Source organism: Euleptes europaea, chromosome 1 (genome assembly GCF_029931775.1).
Source record: "Euleptes europaea isolate rEulEur1 chromosome 1, rEulEur1.hap1, whole genome shotgun sequence".
NCBI classification, from domain to species: Eukaryota; Metazoa; Chordata; class Lepidosauria; order Squamata; family Sphaerodactylidae; genus Euleptes; species Euleptes europaea.
In genome coordinates this window covers 77364763-77383912 of record NC_079312.1, presented here as the reverse complement: position 1 = coordinate 77383912, position 19150 = coordinate 77364763, and the positions used below count along the sequence as shown (strand labels likewise).

The window sequence follows — 19150 nt, the reverse complement described above, 5'->3', positions numbered from 1 at the left end:
GGTACAGAGTGCTCTAGACGTATGGCTCCATTTAGCAGGAAATATTCCCAGAGTGTTGGTGGCAGTGGGTACCCAGTTGGTTTGGGGGGAGTGAGGGGAAGGGGTGGCGTCACCAAACAGAGACTTGGGACTATTGTGGGGGTTTTGCAACCTCCTGGGGGCCAACCAAAAGGAACAGGATGGGCTTGCAAGCCTTCCTTCACAGTTCTGATGAGTCCTTAACTTGGGCCCACCCCACAATTACTTCCTGCCCTGCTTTAACATAATCTCTTAGCTGCAATTATTACATTTACCAATCCCAAATCTGGCTATTCTTCACAGTGAGACTCACACTTATAAAAATCAGAAAGCCAGAAAGAATCTGAACAGCATCTAATCTAACCCCTTGACACAAGTGACTATTGTTCATGTACCAATTTACACCTGTGTGTGTGTGTGTAAAGTGCCGTCAAGTCGCAGCCGACAACTTACACCTACCATCACATTAACTCCCATACAGATTTAGGCTAAGCATCTGGATTATAGCACAAATTATAAGCAAGATGCAACATAAATAGGTGCTGCTGTCACAGGCAAGACCCTGTCCAACCCACCCACTAGTCAGAAGATGGACATGGTCATGGTGACCATGCATTTTGGCTGTCTACCAAGGTTAACCAGTATTTGTAGACCCTTGGCATGATGTTCTCTCTCTAGACAAACGTGTTTCACAGAAAATGAACGCACCTGTGCCTTCCAATCTTACCTAAAATTGTAGCAAACATGTGCAAAATCCATATCAAAACACAATTAATAATTTATGGGTAATATATTCCAAACATTCTTTATTGGCACCAAGGGTTCCCTTCTGCAAGCAAAGAAACTTCTATTGGAAGTAGTCTTCCTCCAATGAAGATTTCTCACACAGCACCAAGACAGCTCTTAGACTCTACCCCCCATCGCCAATCCTAGCAATTCTGAATAAAATACTGGAAACAATCAATGGGGAAATGCACAAATCCTGCCCATCCATGGGTGTAATTGCATTCTTCAATACTGATCTGAAAGTCTGCCCCGGCACGTCATGGACCCATCCCTTCCATTCAGCAGTGACTTCTCTAAAGATTCATTTCTTTCTCCCAGGCTTCTCGTCTGAGTATACTTCTCGTCTGAGTATACATCCACATACTTACCTGTCTACACTGCTCCTTGCTTAGTGGTGGTCTTTCCAATAGATTTCCATTTTCTTTACTCCTGAAATTAGTGGGTAGATCTTAATTAATGTTGTCTGACGCAGAGGGGCACTTGAATGCAGGTTTCACATTCAGGGCTGGAGAATGATCCCAAGAATTCTTTTAAAAAACCCTTAATGTATAGATAAGCCTTTCAAGTCCCTGCACTCCTACTGACATCTCACTGGTCATGATTCCTCAGCCAATTCATCCTTGAGCTAATATAATTATCACTATACAATTATGCTCTTGGACACAGGTGGCTTCCAAAGCTAGATGGGAGAGCTCAGTTGCCCTCACATCCTCTTAAGTTTATTTTTCATATTACAAAAAAGATTGCATAATGTAAAGAAATCAAGCAAGTGAACCAGGGCTCTTCAGCATAGCAAGAAGTTGTGATTATGAGACCCAGGTAAAACAAACCTTTTTGCTGCCATGCTGCTCACCATGGTAACTGCACCAATAATCCCAATGCGCTTATACTTGGCAATAGTGCTGGAGAGTTGCTTCCTGATCACCATGTGCATGTCGTCCTGCACAGGAGAGAAAACAGAGTGGTAACTCATCCTGGAGTACACATGATAAATGTCATGCCATCAGAACACAGGTGAAAGGAGAGAAGCAGCACGGACCATCCAACGCACAAACAGTCTCCACTGCTCCTGTCCTGCAAATCTTAAAGGTCTCCTTGGGGGACATTTTGTCAAGCAAATCCTCTTGTGAGGGTTCCCAACCTCCCTGTGCAAACTCCATAAAATCACTTGCTCAGACGATCATGCAGAAACAAGGAACTTTATTGGAAGCTTCAGGTTAGTATAGGCCTTACACTGGTAAAGTTGCAAGTGCTAGCAATTTCACAAAGACAGAATTATAACCCCTACAGGGAAGCAGATGTCAAAAGCATGTTATGGGAATCTACGAGATAATTGTGCATGGTACAGGAACATCAAAGACCTCAGGAAGCTCGTTATTACTATCTACACACCAAGGCCATGGCTGGTGGGAGGGAGTCGGAGAGAGCAAGGGAGGAGGATGATGGGAAGAGACATTCCAACCTGGGGCCTGCTGGACGCGCCTGGGGCCTGCTGGAAGCAGCGCTTTTATGAGTCCAGGGGGTGGGGGAGCACACAAAGCAAAAGCTTACAGACCCTTACACCTCTTTTGTCCTGTATTTCTCTGACGACTTGACAATACAGACAAAATGAGCCAGTATCTCACAAAACGTTCAAGAGATACATGCCTCATGTTTTGGCAAATTGGCAAATATGGAATATGGGGAATGAAATGAAAGAGTTTATAGGAAAAAGGACGTGTAAAGATGGACAGCTGAACACCAAAATTCACTCATGAAGCAGGGCTTTTGATTAAACATTAACAGTGCAATCCTAAATACAGTTATATCCTTCTAAGTCCATTGAATGGGCTTAGAAATGTAACTGTGCCCCAAGTATAGCTGGACAGCAGAAGGCTATGTAAACAAAACCACTCTTTTGGCTATCTAGAACCCAGTTATGTCTTTATTATACAGAAAGCCCATAATTTAGTAGACAATTTCAAGAACACTGTGAATTTCTGAAGGCTCAGTAATATATCAGGAAATTTCAGAGGGCAGCCATGTTTTTTACTGCAGCCAAAACAGAGAATATTGCAACATCAAAAGGACTGACGAAAGAAAAGAAAGGACTGACATGCTAATTGTTCCCTAAGGTTTTGTGAGCCAAATGATGACAAAGCTTATTCTTTTAAGGGTTCACACACCACTTTGCTTTATACCAACAAATTCTGACAGTCACCTATACATGTTTGTTGGCATTCACTGGTCCAAGCAATGGGGAAACAAATACATATGTTTGGACATGCATGAAATTCACACCCAATTCACCACAAATGTCTACTACATTATCATTCACCTGAATGTGGCTGCCTCTGTGCTCTTGACTGAACGCCAGCATGCTAAGGATGTGGAATAGCTTCCGGATTTGCTGTGGACTTAGATTGTCCATGTAGTCTAAAATGCTCTGAAAGGAGAGAGTATCAAATAAGGCAAAATTCTGCAATGGCTTATTTCAATAACAGATTTTCAATACAGCAAAGAATAAATTGGAACACACAGACTTTGTCCAGATCAGGCGTGGGCAGAAGGACCACCCAGGGTCAACTGATGGTTGGTATCGTTGCTGGACTAGATTGATGTTTTTCTGACACAGTAAAGTACCTACCTACATTGTTATACAAGAGCACGTACTCAGGATTACCTAACACAGACCAACTGAGCTGTAATTGTCAAGAGATTCTGAATGTGCTGGGATTCTAGACAGGGACTGTAGTGAAAAAAAGCAGGCCATGGGAGACTGAAATCAGAGCACTCTTGCTTACACCATGTTTACTTGCCCTTACACCAACTAAGCAGAACTGGTAGTGTGCTTGGAATTTGCAACATTCAGAATTTTTGTTTTAAAATACCTGTTCTTTTTTTACTGCCTCTTCTCACAAAATAACCCCCCAAACAAACAAAAGCTACTATTTTTGGCACTGCCTTTGAGAGGTTAGTTATTTGTAATTTGTTACAACAGTCAAAGCTCTCTGCTTACCTTCAGAAAGACAGCATATGGAGCTACTGATGAGGTATGGGCAGACACTAGGTCAATGAGAACTTCTAGAGACACATCCACTTCAACATCATTTCCACCACATGCATGAGTCACCAAAGCACCCACTATCTCCTGCAGCAACCAAGAAGACAAAAAGAAAAAGAAAGAACTCTGAAGCAGCCCCCCCCCCCGGTTTTGGAATGAATGGCACTGGGTATAGATCACGAGTTGCTGATCTTCCACTGAAAACATTGCTATATCCCCGTGACGTGAACATTTGTCTCACCAGCTATTGATTATCATACACCAGGGCACTGAAACAAAATGGCTCTGGAAGAATGAAGTGACATTGCTCCGCAAATGCGTAGAGCACTTGCTAGATGCAATGCTCTCCCTTCAGCTGTTACTTTTGGACGATATAACCAAACCAGTCATTCGGCGAGGCTAAGTCCCTGCAACTCAAATTCAATTGAGTCGAAATATTGTCGAAGGCTTTCACGGTCAGAGTTCATTGGTTCTTGTAGGTTATCCGGGCTGTGTAACCGTGGCCCTTCTGATTTCATTCTTGGAGTAGCCGTTTGCTACTCCACTCAGTCCAGTAATAGCAAACTTTTACATGGAACATTTTGAAAAGACAGCATTAGAATCAGCACCTTACAAACCTACAGTCTGGTTCAGGTTCGTAGATGATACATTTACTATTTGGAGCCATGGTGAAAAAAAATTAATGGACTTTCTAAACCATCTTAATAATATCCATCCAAACATTCAGTTTACCATGGAAAAGGAAATTGAGGGTAAACTCCCATTTCTTGATACCCTTGTCATCCGTAAAACAAACTTTCAGTTAGATCACAAGGTCTACCGGAAACCAACTCACACAGATCGCTACTTACACAAAAACTCCAACCACCACCCCCGACAGAAAAGAGGAATAATCAAAACATTAATGGACCGTGCAAGACGGATCTGTGAACCACAGTTTCTCAAGGAAGAAACTAATCATCTAAATCACGCACTGCTAGCAAACGGCTACTCCAAGAATGAAATCAGAAGGGCCATTAAACCAAACAAAAATCAGAAAACTCAGGAAAAACAGTCTCCCATAGGAAAGGTATTCTTGCCATTTATTAAAGGAGTCACTGATAGGATGGAGAAACTTTTGAAAAAACAACCTACAAACAGTGTTTAAACCCACCAAGAAAATACAATAAATGCTACGATCAGCAAAAGACAAAAGAGACCCCCTCACCTCTGCAGGAGTATATCGTATACCTTGCAGCTGTGGAGAAGTTTACATCGGGACCACAAAACGCAGCATACAAACAAGGATAAAAGAACATGAAAGATACTGCAGACTTGGCCAACCTGAGAAATCAGCAGTGGCTGAACATGGACTGACACAAACAGGACACAGGGTCTTATTCCAAGACACTGAAAGACTGGACAATTCTACCAACTATTTTGTCAGATTGCACAGAGAAGCCATTGAAATTCATAAACATCAGCACAACTTTAACAGAAAAGAGGAGAGTTTAAGAATGAATAAGGCTTGGCTTCCTGTTCTAAAAAACCTCCAGACTAACAAAGACAACATTCAACAATAGCCATGCAGATTAGCTTTGGATTACACACATTAATGGTTCCATATTAACATACCATACCCTCATTAGCACATTATCTTGATACTTACAGGACAATGATTAGCACATTACTTTTGCAGGACAATACTCAGCTCAAACCCAACCCCTTTCTGACTATATATTACTCTTCCTACACCCTTGACACTGAGAGACACTGTCCTTCAGTGTTACTACTCTGAAGATGCCTGCCACAGTTGCTGGCGAAACGTCAGGAAAGAAAATTCCAAGACCACAGTTACACAGCCCGGATAACCTACAAGAACCAATCAATTGAGTCGGTTTCCCATATCCTTCTTTATTGTCCTCAGTTTGATGTTATTCGTCACAATCTACTCGATCGTATTTTAACTAATACGTCAGGACACTCGGAGGCCCTGAAAGTTTATTGTCTTCTCAATGACTTGTCAACCGACATTACTGAACTTAAAAAAACAGCTACTTTTTCAGTTATCAAAAACAGATTGGTTAAGGTTAATGATTGATGGTATCCAGTATTCCTTGTTTTCCTATAGCTATTCATCATTTGTATGGATCACTTATTGTATTGTATGCCAATAAAGGTCTTGAATTGAATTGACATTATATTAAAACCAGGGAGCACAAAGCACACTTCTAAAACTGGGTAACGGACATCCTTAAATAAGAAACAGTAAGAGGACAAGTATCAGAAGCTGGGGAGGAGTTGGTGTTGTGCTATTCTCTTCCTCTCATCTCTCTTCCAATCATTACAGAACAGTAAGTTTTGTAAATCTGTAAATCATGTAAATCCAGTTATGAAAGCCCACGGGCTTATCTGCTTAAAAGTCAGTATTCCATTCTACCCAAGACACATAATAATTTAATTAGCTCAGACAGAACAGGAAAGAGAGGACAGCATATATAATATCTACAGGAAAAAAAATAACTTTGGGATCCAAGGGTTTCAGTTTTAAGATTATCCCTTTCCTGCTCCCTCCTTTCTCATGTACCATATGCAAAATATACTCAGCACTACATGTTGTAGTGGCTGGAGGATTTGGAGAACCCAGGATCAGGCGTCCACTCTCCCACAAAGCTCCTTGGATGGCCTTGGACCAGTTATCCTCTCTCAACTTATAACCTGTCTCGCAGAACTCTGAGAATGAAAATGCGGGGAAGGGAGAATGATACATGGAGAAATCTATGCTCCCTGGCAGAGAAGTACACTAAAAAATTATAAAAATAAAAAACATTGCCTACAGAAGAGAAAGACATCGCCATGATACTGTACCTGCTGGCAATATGAGTCAAAGGTTGCATATGCTTGCTTGTATGTGCAGCTGCCAAAAGAGACAATACAGGGATCCACAGCATGCAGAAAGATCTCAGCCAGTGACAGGATGGCTGGAAAGAGGTCTCTCATTACCTGAAGATATAAATCAATCAAAAATGGCTTTAATACCCCATTTTACTGCCCTCCCAAGTTTTCACCCAGTTCCAAAAAGGGTGTTCTTTAGTTTATTGCCCAAATAATATCACCACTGATTACTGGAAGTAATGCATCATCTTAGATAGAGATTAAAGTGCTTAATTGGGATTGGCAGAGGCAGACACAATTACATTTCCAAAATTATGTGGGACAATAAAGGAGGCAATGCAGCTAAGATGGCTTCCCAAAAGAAAGAAAGAATGCAGAGTTCAATACTGCCTTGTACTAAAAGGAAGTTGGCCTTCAGTGAACTTTAGAAATTCCATTTGAGAGCAACTCCTTTGCAGTCAAGTCACAGGTTTTAGGATGCCAAATGTAGAAGTTCAGGGAGAACATATTTGTGAGAGCCACTGACCCTCACAGCTAGTTTACGGATAAAAGACTCACTTTCACCAGGGGAAATGAGCAGCATGTGGAGACACATGCAATTTCTGCAGCTATACCTGCAAGCTTCTCACCTACCACAACTACAGGAATTGTGGCACCTGTATCTATCAGCTGCTTCACTCTAAGATTTCTTTATGCAGTGCTTCTTCTGCCACAACTGGATAGTGATAAAAGCATATGAGAACCAGCCAATAATTGCGCGGATTCTAGCATGGATGGTGGAACTGGGGAGTGCTCACCTGTGAGTGAAGCCGGAAGGCATTCTGCAGCAACTTCTCTTGCATACCACCTGACCGAATCTTGTTCCTCAGGACTCTTTCAATTTGCTTCTTGTTTTTGGCATTCGTTGCACAGATTATCAACAGCACTATCAAATCCAGAACCTTTTTGCAAGTGTAACAATGAAGATTATACAAAAGTTAATACCAAGCAAGATGGAAGAACAAGAAGGGGGATCAGGCAAGCAATCTAAAATGAAGAATGAACGCACTCACAAAAATACAGAAGCTGTGGCCGTTTGCATAGAATCCTGCAACATATTTCTTTCTTTGCCTTAAGGATAAAATCTACATTCTGTCAATAATCCATCGAGACTAATAATCATCAGGTAAGTCTACATGCATTTGAATACTTTGAAGAAACTGCCTCATAATGAAGTGTCTTAAACAAAATTCTTGGCCAAGGAGCAGAGGGCATTCTCTGACATTAGTTCCCTGGGCAAGACAGAAAGACAAAAGAGGTCTGCCCTTCCACTATCGCTATTACTTCCAAATAGCATTGAATGAACGGATTTGATGCAAAGACTGAGCAAGGACAATAGTATCTCTACCTGAAACATGGGGAAAGATGAATGACAACTTACAACTTGCTCCATGTAGCAATTTCTCATTATTTCAAACTGCCATAATGAAGTTTTCGATGAGGGTGCCATGAAGAAAATCAGTTCTCCCCCTAAATTAACATGCCTAAAAAGAGTTCTACATGGAAAATAGTTATTGCTAAATCTATATTATTACCTTATGCTCAGAGGCAGAAGCAACATTCTCAATAGCCTAGAATAGAAAATGCAAAGGACAGTTGTAATGCTATATATATTTATATACATACACATGTGCTTATCACACCTCTCTGCAACAGCCCATCTACTCATGCCAAGTCTGGCTTAGATGGGGTATTAAAAAACCTATCAGAATAAGAACCGTTCTACTACAGATCCCACTACCTTATAATAACAATTGTGGTGACAGCACAGAGTATGAAGTAGGAAGGAAAAAGTGTTTGGACACCTCTGCTGTGTGATTTAGAATGCTCTTAAACCTATTTAGGGAACTCTATCTTCTTCATGAGCCTGAAACATCTGCAAAGAATCAACACAAGGAAGCCGAATTTCATGCTCAAAATCATATGAACACCCAGGCACCAAGTCAGGAGGTTCATGAAAAAGATGGGGGGGGGGGGCTTACTCTGTTTAAGGTATCTATCCTGGCCTACCGGTTTTGCAGCAACACCTCCTATCTTTTCTCTCCAGCTATTCCGCGTTATTAAAAGATTATTACAATCTCCTTTTGACCGCTATAACAGTGCTAGAAACTGCACAGTTTGTTTCACTCTCCCAGCAGTCCAGTTCAATTATTCTTTTCACATTGCAAGAACTTAGGCATGAAGGAGCCTCATTTAGACTCCACGATAGCAATAAGAAAGCCCGAAAGACTTAACAGAGCAACGAGGCTATTACATCAACAGTGTACAACACTGAATAAGGAGCATGGCATTCTGATTGTCCTGATTCATGGCTTCCCCACTGCAGGAGAGTGTGCTTGACACACTGGTTAGCAAGACATTACAGTACCAACACATCTTTAGCCCAGATGTTCTTTGATATCTGTGGCTCTGTTTTCTTCCTTTGTTGTGTCCACAGCATATTTTTCCCAAACAGGAATTATTCCAGAGTATACATAAGCTTTGAATTCAGAAACAGAGCTATAATTTTTAATACCAATAATTAAATAAATTTCCACACACTATTTCAATTTAAGGAAGAAAACAGATCTTTCAATAGAATTCTTGGATGAAGTCTAAAGTAAAACAGTAAAGTCTAAAGTAAAACAGCTGTAAAGAACTGTATTTGAAAGAAAGGGCAAGATGTGAAAAAGCAAATCCAGACAGAAAGATCAGTCTGACCTTAACCCAGGCTTCCAAAATAGTCTTCTGGAATTTAACAGCTGACTTTATTACTTCAAAAAGGAGCTTAACACAGTCCTGGCTGATATTCACTTGGTTTGCAGAGAGACTGAAAGAAGCAGGGGGAGAATAGAAGGAATTACTCCAGCATCTGAACAAAATAAGCAGATGTTCCTTACATCTTACAAAATAAGCAGATGTTTCAACATTAAATTTAGTGACTAAATTACTACCCACAAAAGGATGCACCGGTGGGCAGAGTAGCACAAACAGCAAAGAGGTGGGATTCTGCTGAAATGTAGACAGTGATACTGATGCCAGGGAACAGTAAAGGTGATTTGAGGAGATAAAATAGCTGTACCAGCCACGTGTATGAATGTTTAGGGATGGTAGGGTGCACAGTTTGGATTAACTTTCTCTCACTGTGCCAATCACCCCAATTGCAGGGGGAGCTGGCACACCTCTAGCAGATATATGTCATCTGCTGTTGATGCAAAAACTCTCTACATGACAAGCAAATCAAATGGCAACCCCTCTAAGTTTTACAGCCATCATGTGGAACAGCCAGCACATGATATTGTCGAAGGCTTTCACGGTCAGAGTTCATTGGTTCTTGTAGGTTATCCGGGCTGTGTAACTGTGGTCTTGGAATTTTCTTTCCTGACGTTTCGCCAGCAACTGTGGCAGGTATCTTCAGAGTAGTAACACTGAAGGACAGTGTCCTTCAGTGTTACTACTCTGAAGATGCCTGCCAGTTGCTGGCGAAACGTCAGGAAAGAAAATTCCAAGACCACGGTTACACAGCCCGGATAACCTACAAGAGCCAGCACATGGTTGCTGAAGGTTGCTTTAAGCAGCCTCTGCCTTTGGTGGCAGTAATATGTATTCCTAAGTTTCAAGTCTCAAGCTTTGATAGCCGTTGTGAGGGAGACATCCCTGCAGCCAAGTTGTTGCAGAACCCATGTGCCCCTAAAATGTCCAACAGTGATCAACAGAGAGGCGAGCACAAGCAGATATGAGGCTGTGATGCTGGCATCAATCCAGCTGGAAGAAAGGAAGAGATTCAATAAACAGAGAGGATCATGAGCAGGTAACAAGGAGTGGAAATACTATAAGTGCCATCAATACATGCAAAGATACTACCAAGCTAAGGATTTGAAGGGGAGGGGCTGTGGCTCAGTGGTAGAGCATCTACTTGGCATGCAGAAGGTCCCAGGTTCAATCATCGGCATCTCCAGTTAAAGCATCGGTTCCCAACCGGGGGTCCATGGACCCCCAGGGGTCCGCGAGAACTAAATTAAGGTCCGCGAAACAAAGTTATAAACCCATAATAAATTAATATTTTCAATTAAAAGTTCTCTATTATAAAAATATATATTCAAATATTATTCTAAGTTTAATGTTTAACTAACAGTTATGATTAAAGTTTATTTTCAAATTCTCAGGATTTTTATTTTGAACCTTGGGGTCCCTGCACCGAACAAGAAAGTCCTAGTGGTCCCTGGTCAAAAAAAGGTTGGGAACCACTGAGTTAAAGAGACCAGGCAAGTAGGGGATGTGAAAGGCCCTGAGACCCTGGAAAGCCGCTGCCGGTCTGAGTAGACAATACTGACTCTGATGGACCAAGGATCTGATTCAGTATAAGGCAGCTTCATGTGTTCTAGGGCCAGAGGGGGGGAAATGGAAAATAACTGGGAAATTTTTGGGAGCAGGGGGGAAAACCTCCTATGATTCCCCCCTTTAGAGTGTCTGAAATATTTTCTGCAACTGCCTTAAACATGTACTATGAAAATTATTATATAAGAAAATCTACAGCATTAATTATGTACTGTAGACACATACAACATCTTTTAAAGAATATGTTTAAATTTAAATAATTTTGGCAACAATTAACACATTAATGTGTTTAATGAAAACAAGTAGTTCAGCGTTTTCAATGTTATAATTTAAATGGATATCCAGATATGCTGGTAGCCCTGCATATTGTGAATGTATGAGTGTTTATGTTCAAATACATTTCCTTTTGTTTACTACAGAACTTGTTTTCTACTTTCATTTTTTATTTTTCCTACCTCTCAGTTAGCAAAAATGAAGATACATATGCTAAGGTAACATAGGGTACAGCAGTTTGCAACTCATGCTCAAGTATTGGACATATTTGCAATTTGTCTTACAGAAAACTAAGATATTTATACTTTGAAATTACATAAATATGCCAAACAATACAATTGTCTGTGCTAAATTATAATTGATGTATTTTATATTGTAAAATCAGTAAAGGAGGTGTCTATTAATTTATCCTCCATGAATCTATCTAATCCCTTTATAGATCATCTAGGCTCATGGCCATCATTATGCCCCCCCAGGAGTTAATTTCATAATTATTCATTGAGTAAAGAAGGGTTTTTTTTTGCCTGCCCTGGACCTATTTCCCCAACAATTTCATTGGGTCCCGCCAAATTCTAGTATTATGGGGAAGGCAGAAAAAGTTCTGTCCACTTTCTCCATCCCATGCATGATTTTAGAAGACTTTTCCCCCCTTACTTGTCTTTCTTTTAAACGGAAAAGCCCTAGATTCTCGAGCCTTTCCTCATAGGAAAGGTGCTTCAAACTTATGAAAAGACCTGTAAATATCTGCATTAAATGTATGTAGCAATGCACCTGCCTGCAACACAATCACATTGTCATAACAGTACAACATTACAGTAATAAATAAATAACAATATATTGTGAAAAAATAATGTATCTCCTCCTCAGTGCTTATATACTGCCACAGCAAATCTTAGGATGGAGCTGGGCTGAACAACAGCCAACACAGATATCACATCAGTACCTTCCCGGAGGCTGGCTCTTGAGCTTGCTCTGAGAAGCCTGAATTCGTGGAAGTGAAACACAAGAATCCAGGTCCAGCTTCTTACGAAGATCAGAAATTACCTGTAGGACAGCAATGCACATGTTTTTGTGGCCACTGCACACAAATAAACTCAAATGTTATAAATCACACATTTCAAGAGGACGATAATAAAAGTCAGAGGAAGAAAAGTGCCATGTGGTGAACGAAAGTCTTCAGAAAATACCACAGAGAGAGAGAGAGAGAGAGAGAGAGAGAGAGAGAGAGAGAGAGAGAGAGAGAGAGAGACCCATAACTCGTTGGTAATTATGACAGTTTAAATTCTTTTTAAAATATTGTTCTCTTCACAGCATGCAGAACTGAATGTACAGTAGGAAAAGGGAGAGGGAGGGTCCTTCAGGGGATGTTAAGCTAGGTTTCTAAAACATAATCCATTAACAGTGATATTGTTCTTTTGAATGCAGGAATCCCAGTTTGTTCAGGAGCACTGGCCCACTCAGCAGCCTGCATACACAGACTACAATGCAGAGTAACATTGCTCTCCCCCTGCATTTGACTACACAGGGCTTTCTCAAGATGCTCCTCCCTCCTTCTGGCTTATCTCCCTGCCCCTCCCTCCACCCAGGTAGAGATGACATAAAAAGCAGGGCAGAGCTTTAGATATTTCTGACCCCCCATTGGGATTATTTAAAGGATAGTAGGATATTCTTGCTTGACAATGTTTGTATTGAGTTTGCCAACAATAGAAATTGCTCTACAAACCATCACCAACCTACCCACTGTCATCCTTCTCCATAAAGAGTTTCTGTTTCAATACCCCCCTTAATATTCCAAGAATGATGATCATGATGATCATAGCCACGATCCCGTTTCTTCCCAAGGTTTTAACTTCTAACAGAAAACTAACTGGCAAAAGTGAAAAGGTGTTGGAGGTCAAGTGTACCTCCACTGCATCAGCGGTCTTGATGGAACGGAGAATAAATTTGACTACTACAGGCAAATCTTCCACTCTAACAGCAGCCACTGTGATCATGACAGACCGACGCACCTAGGGAGAGAACAGCAAATTTTTCACCTACATTTTATTTATTTGCACTTCTTGATTGCCCAACCCCCAAATACTATGGGTGGACTATATTTGAAAATGTACATACATGAAGACAAAATCTGGCTAAAAACCAATGGCCTGTATCCAGCCATGCAGTTGTGATGAATTATGGGCACTTGAGTTGTCTTATGAGGGGGTGATGAGTTCTGCCAATTCCCCCACTCACTGCAGACCCCTATTTTGCCCCTAGTGCTGTTCCTGGGGGTCTGATGACCCTAAAGAAAATTTCAGAGGTTCATTGGATTACACTATCTGTGTATGGGGGGGGGGCATATACAGGAATCTCCAGCCCCTCTTAAGAAAACTCATGCTGTTAAGCCTTCAGAACTGCACAGTTAGATACAAGCCTCCTTATGCTAAAATCCCAAAGTCTTTAGAATCTCATATCTAAAAACCATCCTGCATTTACAAAACTGCCCAGCCTTTTACAGAAGTGCTCAGGGGCCAGCTCAGGAAAATCTTCCAGGGGAAAGGTTTCCACTGCTGTGGGAGAGTGACCAAGATTATTCCATTTGTGCACGCTGAGACAATCAAGCCTGCAGATTATCCAAAAATGTCCTACTTCTAGACAAACAAAATCTCTACAATCTTTTCTGACCTTCTTGTGCATCCTTTTAACGCTTGTGCATAATTCTGTGCGAAGTATTTTGCTCCAAGACAGTTATGCAGAACTTTTACTTTGCTTGTGAGCCCATCCATTCATCACAGGACCCCCTACCTCAGACAGAAGCTCCAGATCAAGATTCAAACTGGAAAGGGCATCCAGAATGGGAACAGTTAGCTCAGTTTTCTCCTTTAACAATGAACTAAAACACAGAACAAATAAAGAAGCTTTAAGATCCCAGTGACCGTCTAAAACTCAGTACTTAACTCAATTTCATTCAGAATCCATTTGCATCAGGAAACATTCATATACTGCTAACGTTGATTTGCACCAACAACTTTAGTGCAAAGGCTACAAAACAAGGTTATTTACTTCATTTATACCTTGCATTTATTCCCAATGGGGATCCTCCATTTTATCCTCTTTGAGGTAGGTTAGAGTGAGAGTGTGAGACTGGCCCAAGGTCACCTAGCCAGCTTCCATGGCGGAATGGGGTTTTGAACCTGGGTCGGCCAGAAGCTAGTTGAATACTCCAACCACTACAGCTCATTGGCTCTCAGGTTATGAGTAACTCTCTCCCCCAAATGAATTACAGGTTGTCAGTTGTTACTGGAAAGAATAGCAATCAAATTTACAAGCAGCATCTCCAAAGGAAAGCAGTTCACTTATATTATTTCAGTAATGCCCAATGCAAGATGACACACACACACACACAGTGGAAGAGGGCCCCTCAAAACACAGATGGCAACAAAATTCAATAGGTGCACAATGGTTTATCAAATGAGACTAGATTTTGGAGTTTGATGTTCTTTTTGAAAATGAGCCACTTTCAACGTTGGCTAAAAACACTTTGGGGTCAATTCAGCTTACATGTTATGATCCCTGTAAGACACACTGCATCTAACAGGGCAGAAAGGCAAATAAAAACATTTTTTTTAAATGGGGGGGGATGAATTAGAAGATTGCATAAGGACATCTCATGAGTTCATAGGTGAACTGGAGACTCAGAGCTTATGCTCTTATCTGCTAGAAAGTTTTGCCTATTCAAATTCATGATGCACCCAAGGCAAAAATCTTGTACATTTGAGCAGGACCAGCAAACATAAGCAGTACATGCACCAAGGCAAACCTATGCTATGAAACGAGTGGCGAAAAAAATCAGAACATTATGTAGTCACAACTGGAGGAGGGTTTTTTTTGTATACCAGAGAATAAAAAATACTGTGAACAAAGGCCTATCTGAATCCATAGGCAGCCTTTCCAGACCACAGCTCCTCAGACTCTTAGGAACAGTTATTTAAAAAGAAAAGAGCTACCCATATCGTATAATATAAACAAACCACAAAACTGAATGTTGTATGCACTGTATCACTAGTCATGTCGCATATTATCTTCAGCCAGGACATCGCTACCAGCTAAGACAAAATCATAAGGAAACAAGAAGACAGAAAACATCAGTGTAAACCTCACCTAAGCTCTCTGGCAACTTCACTATGCTGCGAATCTTCCAGGATTTCTGGCAAGCTTGTGATAATGTCATGTTGGATTGGCAGAGGAGAAACACAGATAATCTGCATGATTGTCAAGACAAGATCCTGCAGGTGACAGAAACATCAGAACACTAGGAGCTAAAGTGGAACAAAGGAAAGGCAGATGTTCTTCATACCAACAACTTACACACACTATCCATAGTGAAGGCAGGAGACTGCATAGTAGGGAATGGAATGTAAGCCAGTGATTTATTTATTGTAAGTATTGGATCGAACTCTCCCACACACTCAGGCTCAAGACACTGCCTGTCACCAAGAGGGGGGCTGCGATTTCTTTCCTCAAGTTGCATCGCCCCAAACTGTACCCCACGCTGTTCCTGAGAGCTCCTCAATACGCAGGAGCAGCTGGTGGTGGGGGGAGGAGATCTGTTATTTGAGTGGACCTCCACTTCTCCCTCTAGAATTCAGGGATGGCTAGATGAGGAAGCAAGCCTCCTCCATGATGGTTGCACCAACAAGCTACGTGCAGGGATCCTGGCTGATACATGCGAGCGTGACAGGGGCCCTCACAGCAAAAGCAGATTCAACCTGATATGATCAATTCATTTGCATGGATTAGGCTGTTACAAGTACATTGCACTTCATCTCATGAAAAAATTTAAGTATTATAGCCAACACCAAACATTAAAGTGGTGCAAGCTGACTTAATAGAAATATTAACTTGCCTGTGTAAGCAGAAGAGTCACTCACCACTTAACTACATGCTGCAGCAGCTAGTACCTATCTAACATATTGGCTAATGCTAGCTAAATATTAAACAGCAGGAAGCAGAGAGGATACAGATGGGTTTGGTAGCGCTTACCTTGCTATCGACTATCCTGTCGAGCCATTTTAACTGATTGATAATTAGCCGGGGCAAATTGAGTCCATCACTGCCCACACTGAAAGATCAGGACAAAGAGGGGGAAAATAGATCAGGTACAACCCATGGTTCCTGTTTTCTACTGAAAAAGATTTCTTATTGAAGCCCAAGCAGAAAGTAGCAATATAGAAATTTGCTCATTTCTCTCCACACATGTATCAACATCTGATTTCATTAACATTTTCTGTTAGTATGGCATCTTTATGTGTAACAGAAAATCAGCTCATTCAGAAGGGCCAAGAGAAGGCACCCTCTAACCTTACATTTCACAATAATTACAGACTCATCACTAACAGCAGAATAGAATGGCTACAAGCAGGGACCTGCAAGGAATTTGCAGGTAGGCTAATGCCATTTCTCCTGCCTTTCCTTCCTCTCTCCCCAACCCCTTCTGTCACTCCTCCCCCTTTCTCTCCCACCCCCATCTCTCTTCCCTCCACTCACTGGGCTGCTCCCACAGCAGCTGAGGCTTCTGCCCCTCCTCCCTCTGCCCACCCAGCACTGCCCTCCCACACTCGCCTCCAGCATCGCTGCCTCAGCAGGACCTGGGGGTAGGAGTGCTGCCACCTCAGCAGCTGGGATGGCTCAGGGGTCCCGTGCCTTCTCCCAAGAGTAGCTGCCTTGGTTGTGGGGAGGGGAGAGGGCCTGCTGGTCCCACACCTCCTCCTCTGCTCACCACCATTTTTGTTGGCTTGGCAGGGGAGAGAAGCATTGCTGCCTCAGCAGTGGGGAGGGCTCGCAGATCCTATGCCTCCTCCCCCTTCTAGTTTTGCCAATACAGTGGATGAGGGTGTTGGAGGTCAGTGGCTTCTGCTCATTTTCCCCTGCTCTCCCTCTCCTTGTGCACCCCCTGCCTCTGAAGAACAGTTCTGTACACTTGTACAAACAACTGTTTTCAGGTGTGTTTTTTTGTAAACCCCACTTTTTAAAATATTGTCGAAGGCTTTCCCGGTCAGAGTTCATTGGTTCTCGTAGGTTATCCAGGCTGTGTAACCGTGGTCTTGGTATTTTTTTTCCTGACGTTTCGCCAGCAGCTGTGGCCGGCACCTTCAGAGGAGTAACACTGAAGATGGAGTAACACTGAAGATGAAGGAGACACTGTCCTTCAGTGTTACTCTGAAGATGCCGGCCACAGCTGCTGGCGAAACGTCAGGAAAGAAAATACCAAGACCAAGGTTACACAGCCCGGATAACCTATGAGAACCCACTTTTTAACTTTCAGTTTTTTCTGCAAATCTGGGTCTCGCCCCCAGGTTTGTAGAAACCTCTTTTAGTGTCTTTGTTGCCCTGATCATGGATTTAAGTATCCGCAGATGGGGCCATGTTAAAATTTAGATATATTGGCTTATCCTTTAAGACTCACTTACAGCAGGCAAGAGCACAAAGCGGACTCTTGAGCATTGACACTCATGTAAGGAAGGTCCTGGGAGAAACTATACTATTCAGCTGCTTTTTCTCTGTGCTTATTAGAGTTACTTTTTGGGACTTCAAAAAGTAATTTGGAATACATAACTAAAAAACACATAACCAATGCTTTGAGTCAAAGAATCAAAGACCTTACCTTTCATGAAAAAATTCAGGGAGTTTCTCAAACAATAGTCTTATAATAGCAGGCTTCAAAAAAAGAGACAAAAACATTTTGAAAAACGACACACATACAGGAATAAAAAGGATTATTTTATTCAGTCACAACATGCATAGTAAAAAGCGATCACAAGTGCATTACAAGAAAGCATAAACAAAGCCTAAGATAGTCCAAGTCCATGAACTTTCCATTTCCATATTTACTTCAGCTCAGGAAACCACAATTCCAGTTGCTTGGTCATCAGTGGCAACAGCCCTGATATGAATGGCTAGCATGACGATCCCCTCTTCTTTTCCTTCTCTGAAAATTGCAGAGCATTTGGAGGACAGCTGTGTCTTTCACTGAGCCAGGCTCAAGAACACACAGATCTCAGAGAAAGAAGGAAAGTAGTTTGCTTCAGAATGGACTTCTGGAGAAACAGACATAGCAAGAGGGATTTGTGCACCTACCAAGCCTAGTGAGGCATTGGGTTGCCAGGCCACAGCCTGGAACACCTGGGAATATTTGGTGGGTGGGGAGAGGCATGCCAGCATCACACTGGTGCCTGACATCACTGGAAGTGACATCATGACATGGGGGGGGGGGCTCTGGGAGTCACAAAAACTCAGTTTAAAGTTTTGGGGAAATCCTAGGACCCAGACTGTCCCTGATGTCATGTCTGGTTTTCACTGGAAGTGATGCTGGAGCACTCCCTATTTGCTGCCATTTTCCTCCCTCCCCTGCCACCTTTTAGGAATCAGAGGGCAACAATGAGGATTGCAGAGAGGTCTCCTGCCATAGTGGGAGACTAGCCACCCGGGAAAAAATCCCTCTTCCCCCAGAGGATAAGAAAGGGTCGGGGATGAGACAATAAAATATTGACCACCAAGCCAAGATCTCTGGACCCTTGTTCAGCCTCTTACTTGTCTATTTGCTATCTGTCTTCCACATTTGTCAACCCAGACTGCCAAGTGTGGTTGGAATGAGTGCATTGTAAAGTGTCCTTACCTGCAATATCTCAATTCCAAGGAGTAGTTTAATGAGGCTTTCACAATATGAATGAACTGCATTACTGTAATTAAGAAAAACAATTTGCTATTACTGTTATTTTTTTAAAACACCATTCCAGGTACACTTTTTTATTGGTTTTT

At 41.9% G+C, this 19150-nt stretch overlaps 1 protein-coding gene across 1 annotated transcript in view; it reads right to left on the bottom strand.

Annotated features, from left to right (window-relative positions):
• The window catches only part of FANCD2 (FA complementation group D2), a 52434-nt gene that overhangs the window by 27518 nt on the left and 5766 nt on the right, over positions 1-19150 (bottom strand). Inside the window, exons 5-19 of the mRNA XM_056855376.1 lie at positions 19008-19071; positions 17997-18049; positions 16376-16454; positions 15494-15618; positions 14138-14225; positions 13255-13359; positions 12294-12394; positions 9461-9569; positions 8296-8331; positions 7519-7662; positions 6695-6829; positions 3803-3934; positions 3122-3229; positions 1635-1744; positions 1173-1233 (exon numbers count right to left, since the gene is read on the bottom strand). Coding sequence (XP_056711354.1) covers positions 1173-1233; positions 1635-1744; positions 3122-3229; positions 3803-3934; positions 6695-6829; positions 7519-7662; positions 8296-8331; positions 9461-9569; positions 12294-12394; positions 13255-13359; positions 14138-14225; positions 15494-15618; positions 16376-16454; positions 17997-18049; positions 19008-19071 — 1450 coding nt within the window. The remainder of the gene's footprint in view (positions 1-1172; positions 1234-1634; positions 1745-3121; positions 3230-3802; positions 3935-6694; positions 6830-7518; positions 7663-8295; positions 8332-9460; positions 9570-12293; positions 12395-13254; positions 13360-14137; positions 14226-15493; positions 15619-16375; positions 16455-17996; positions 18050-19007; positions 19072-19150) is intronic.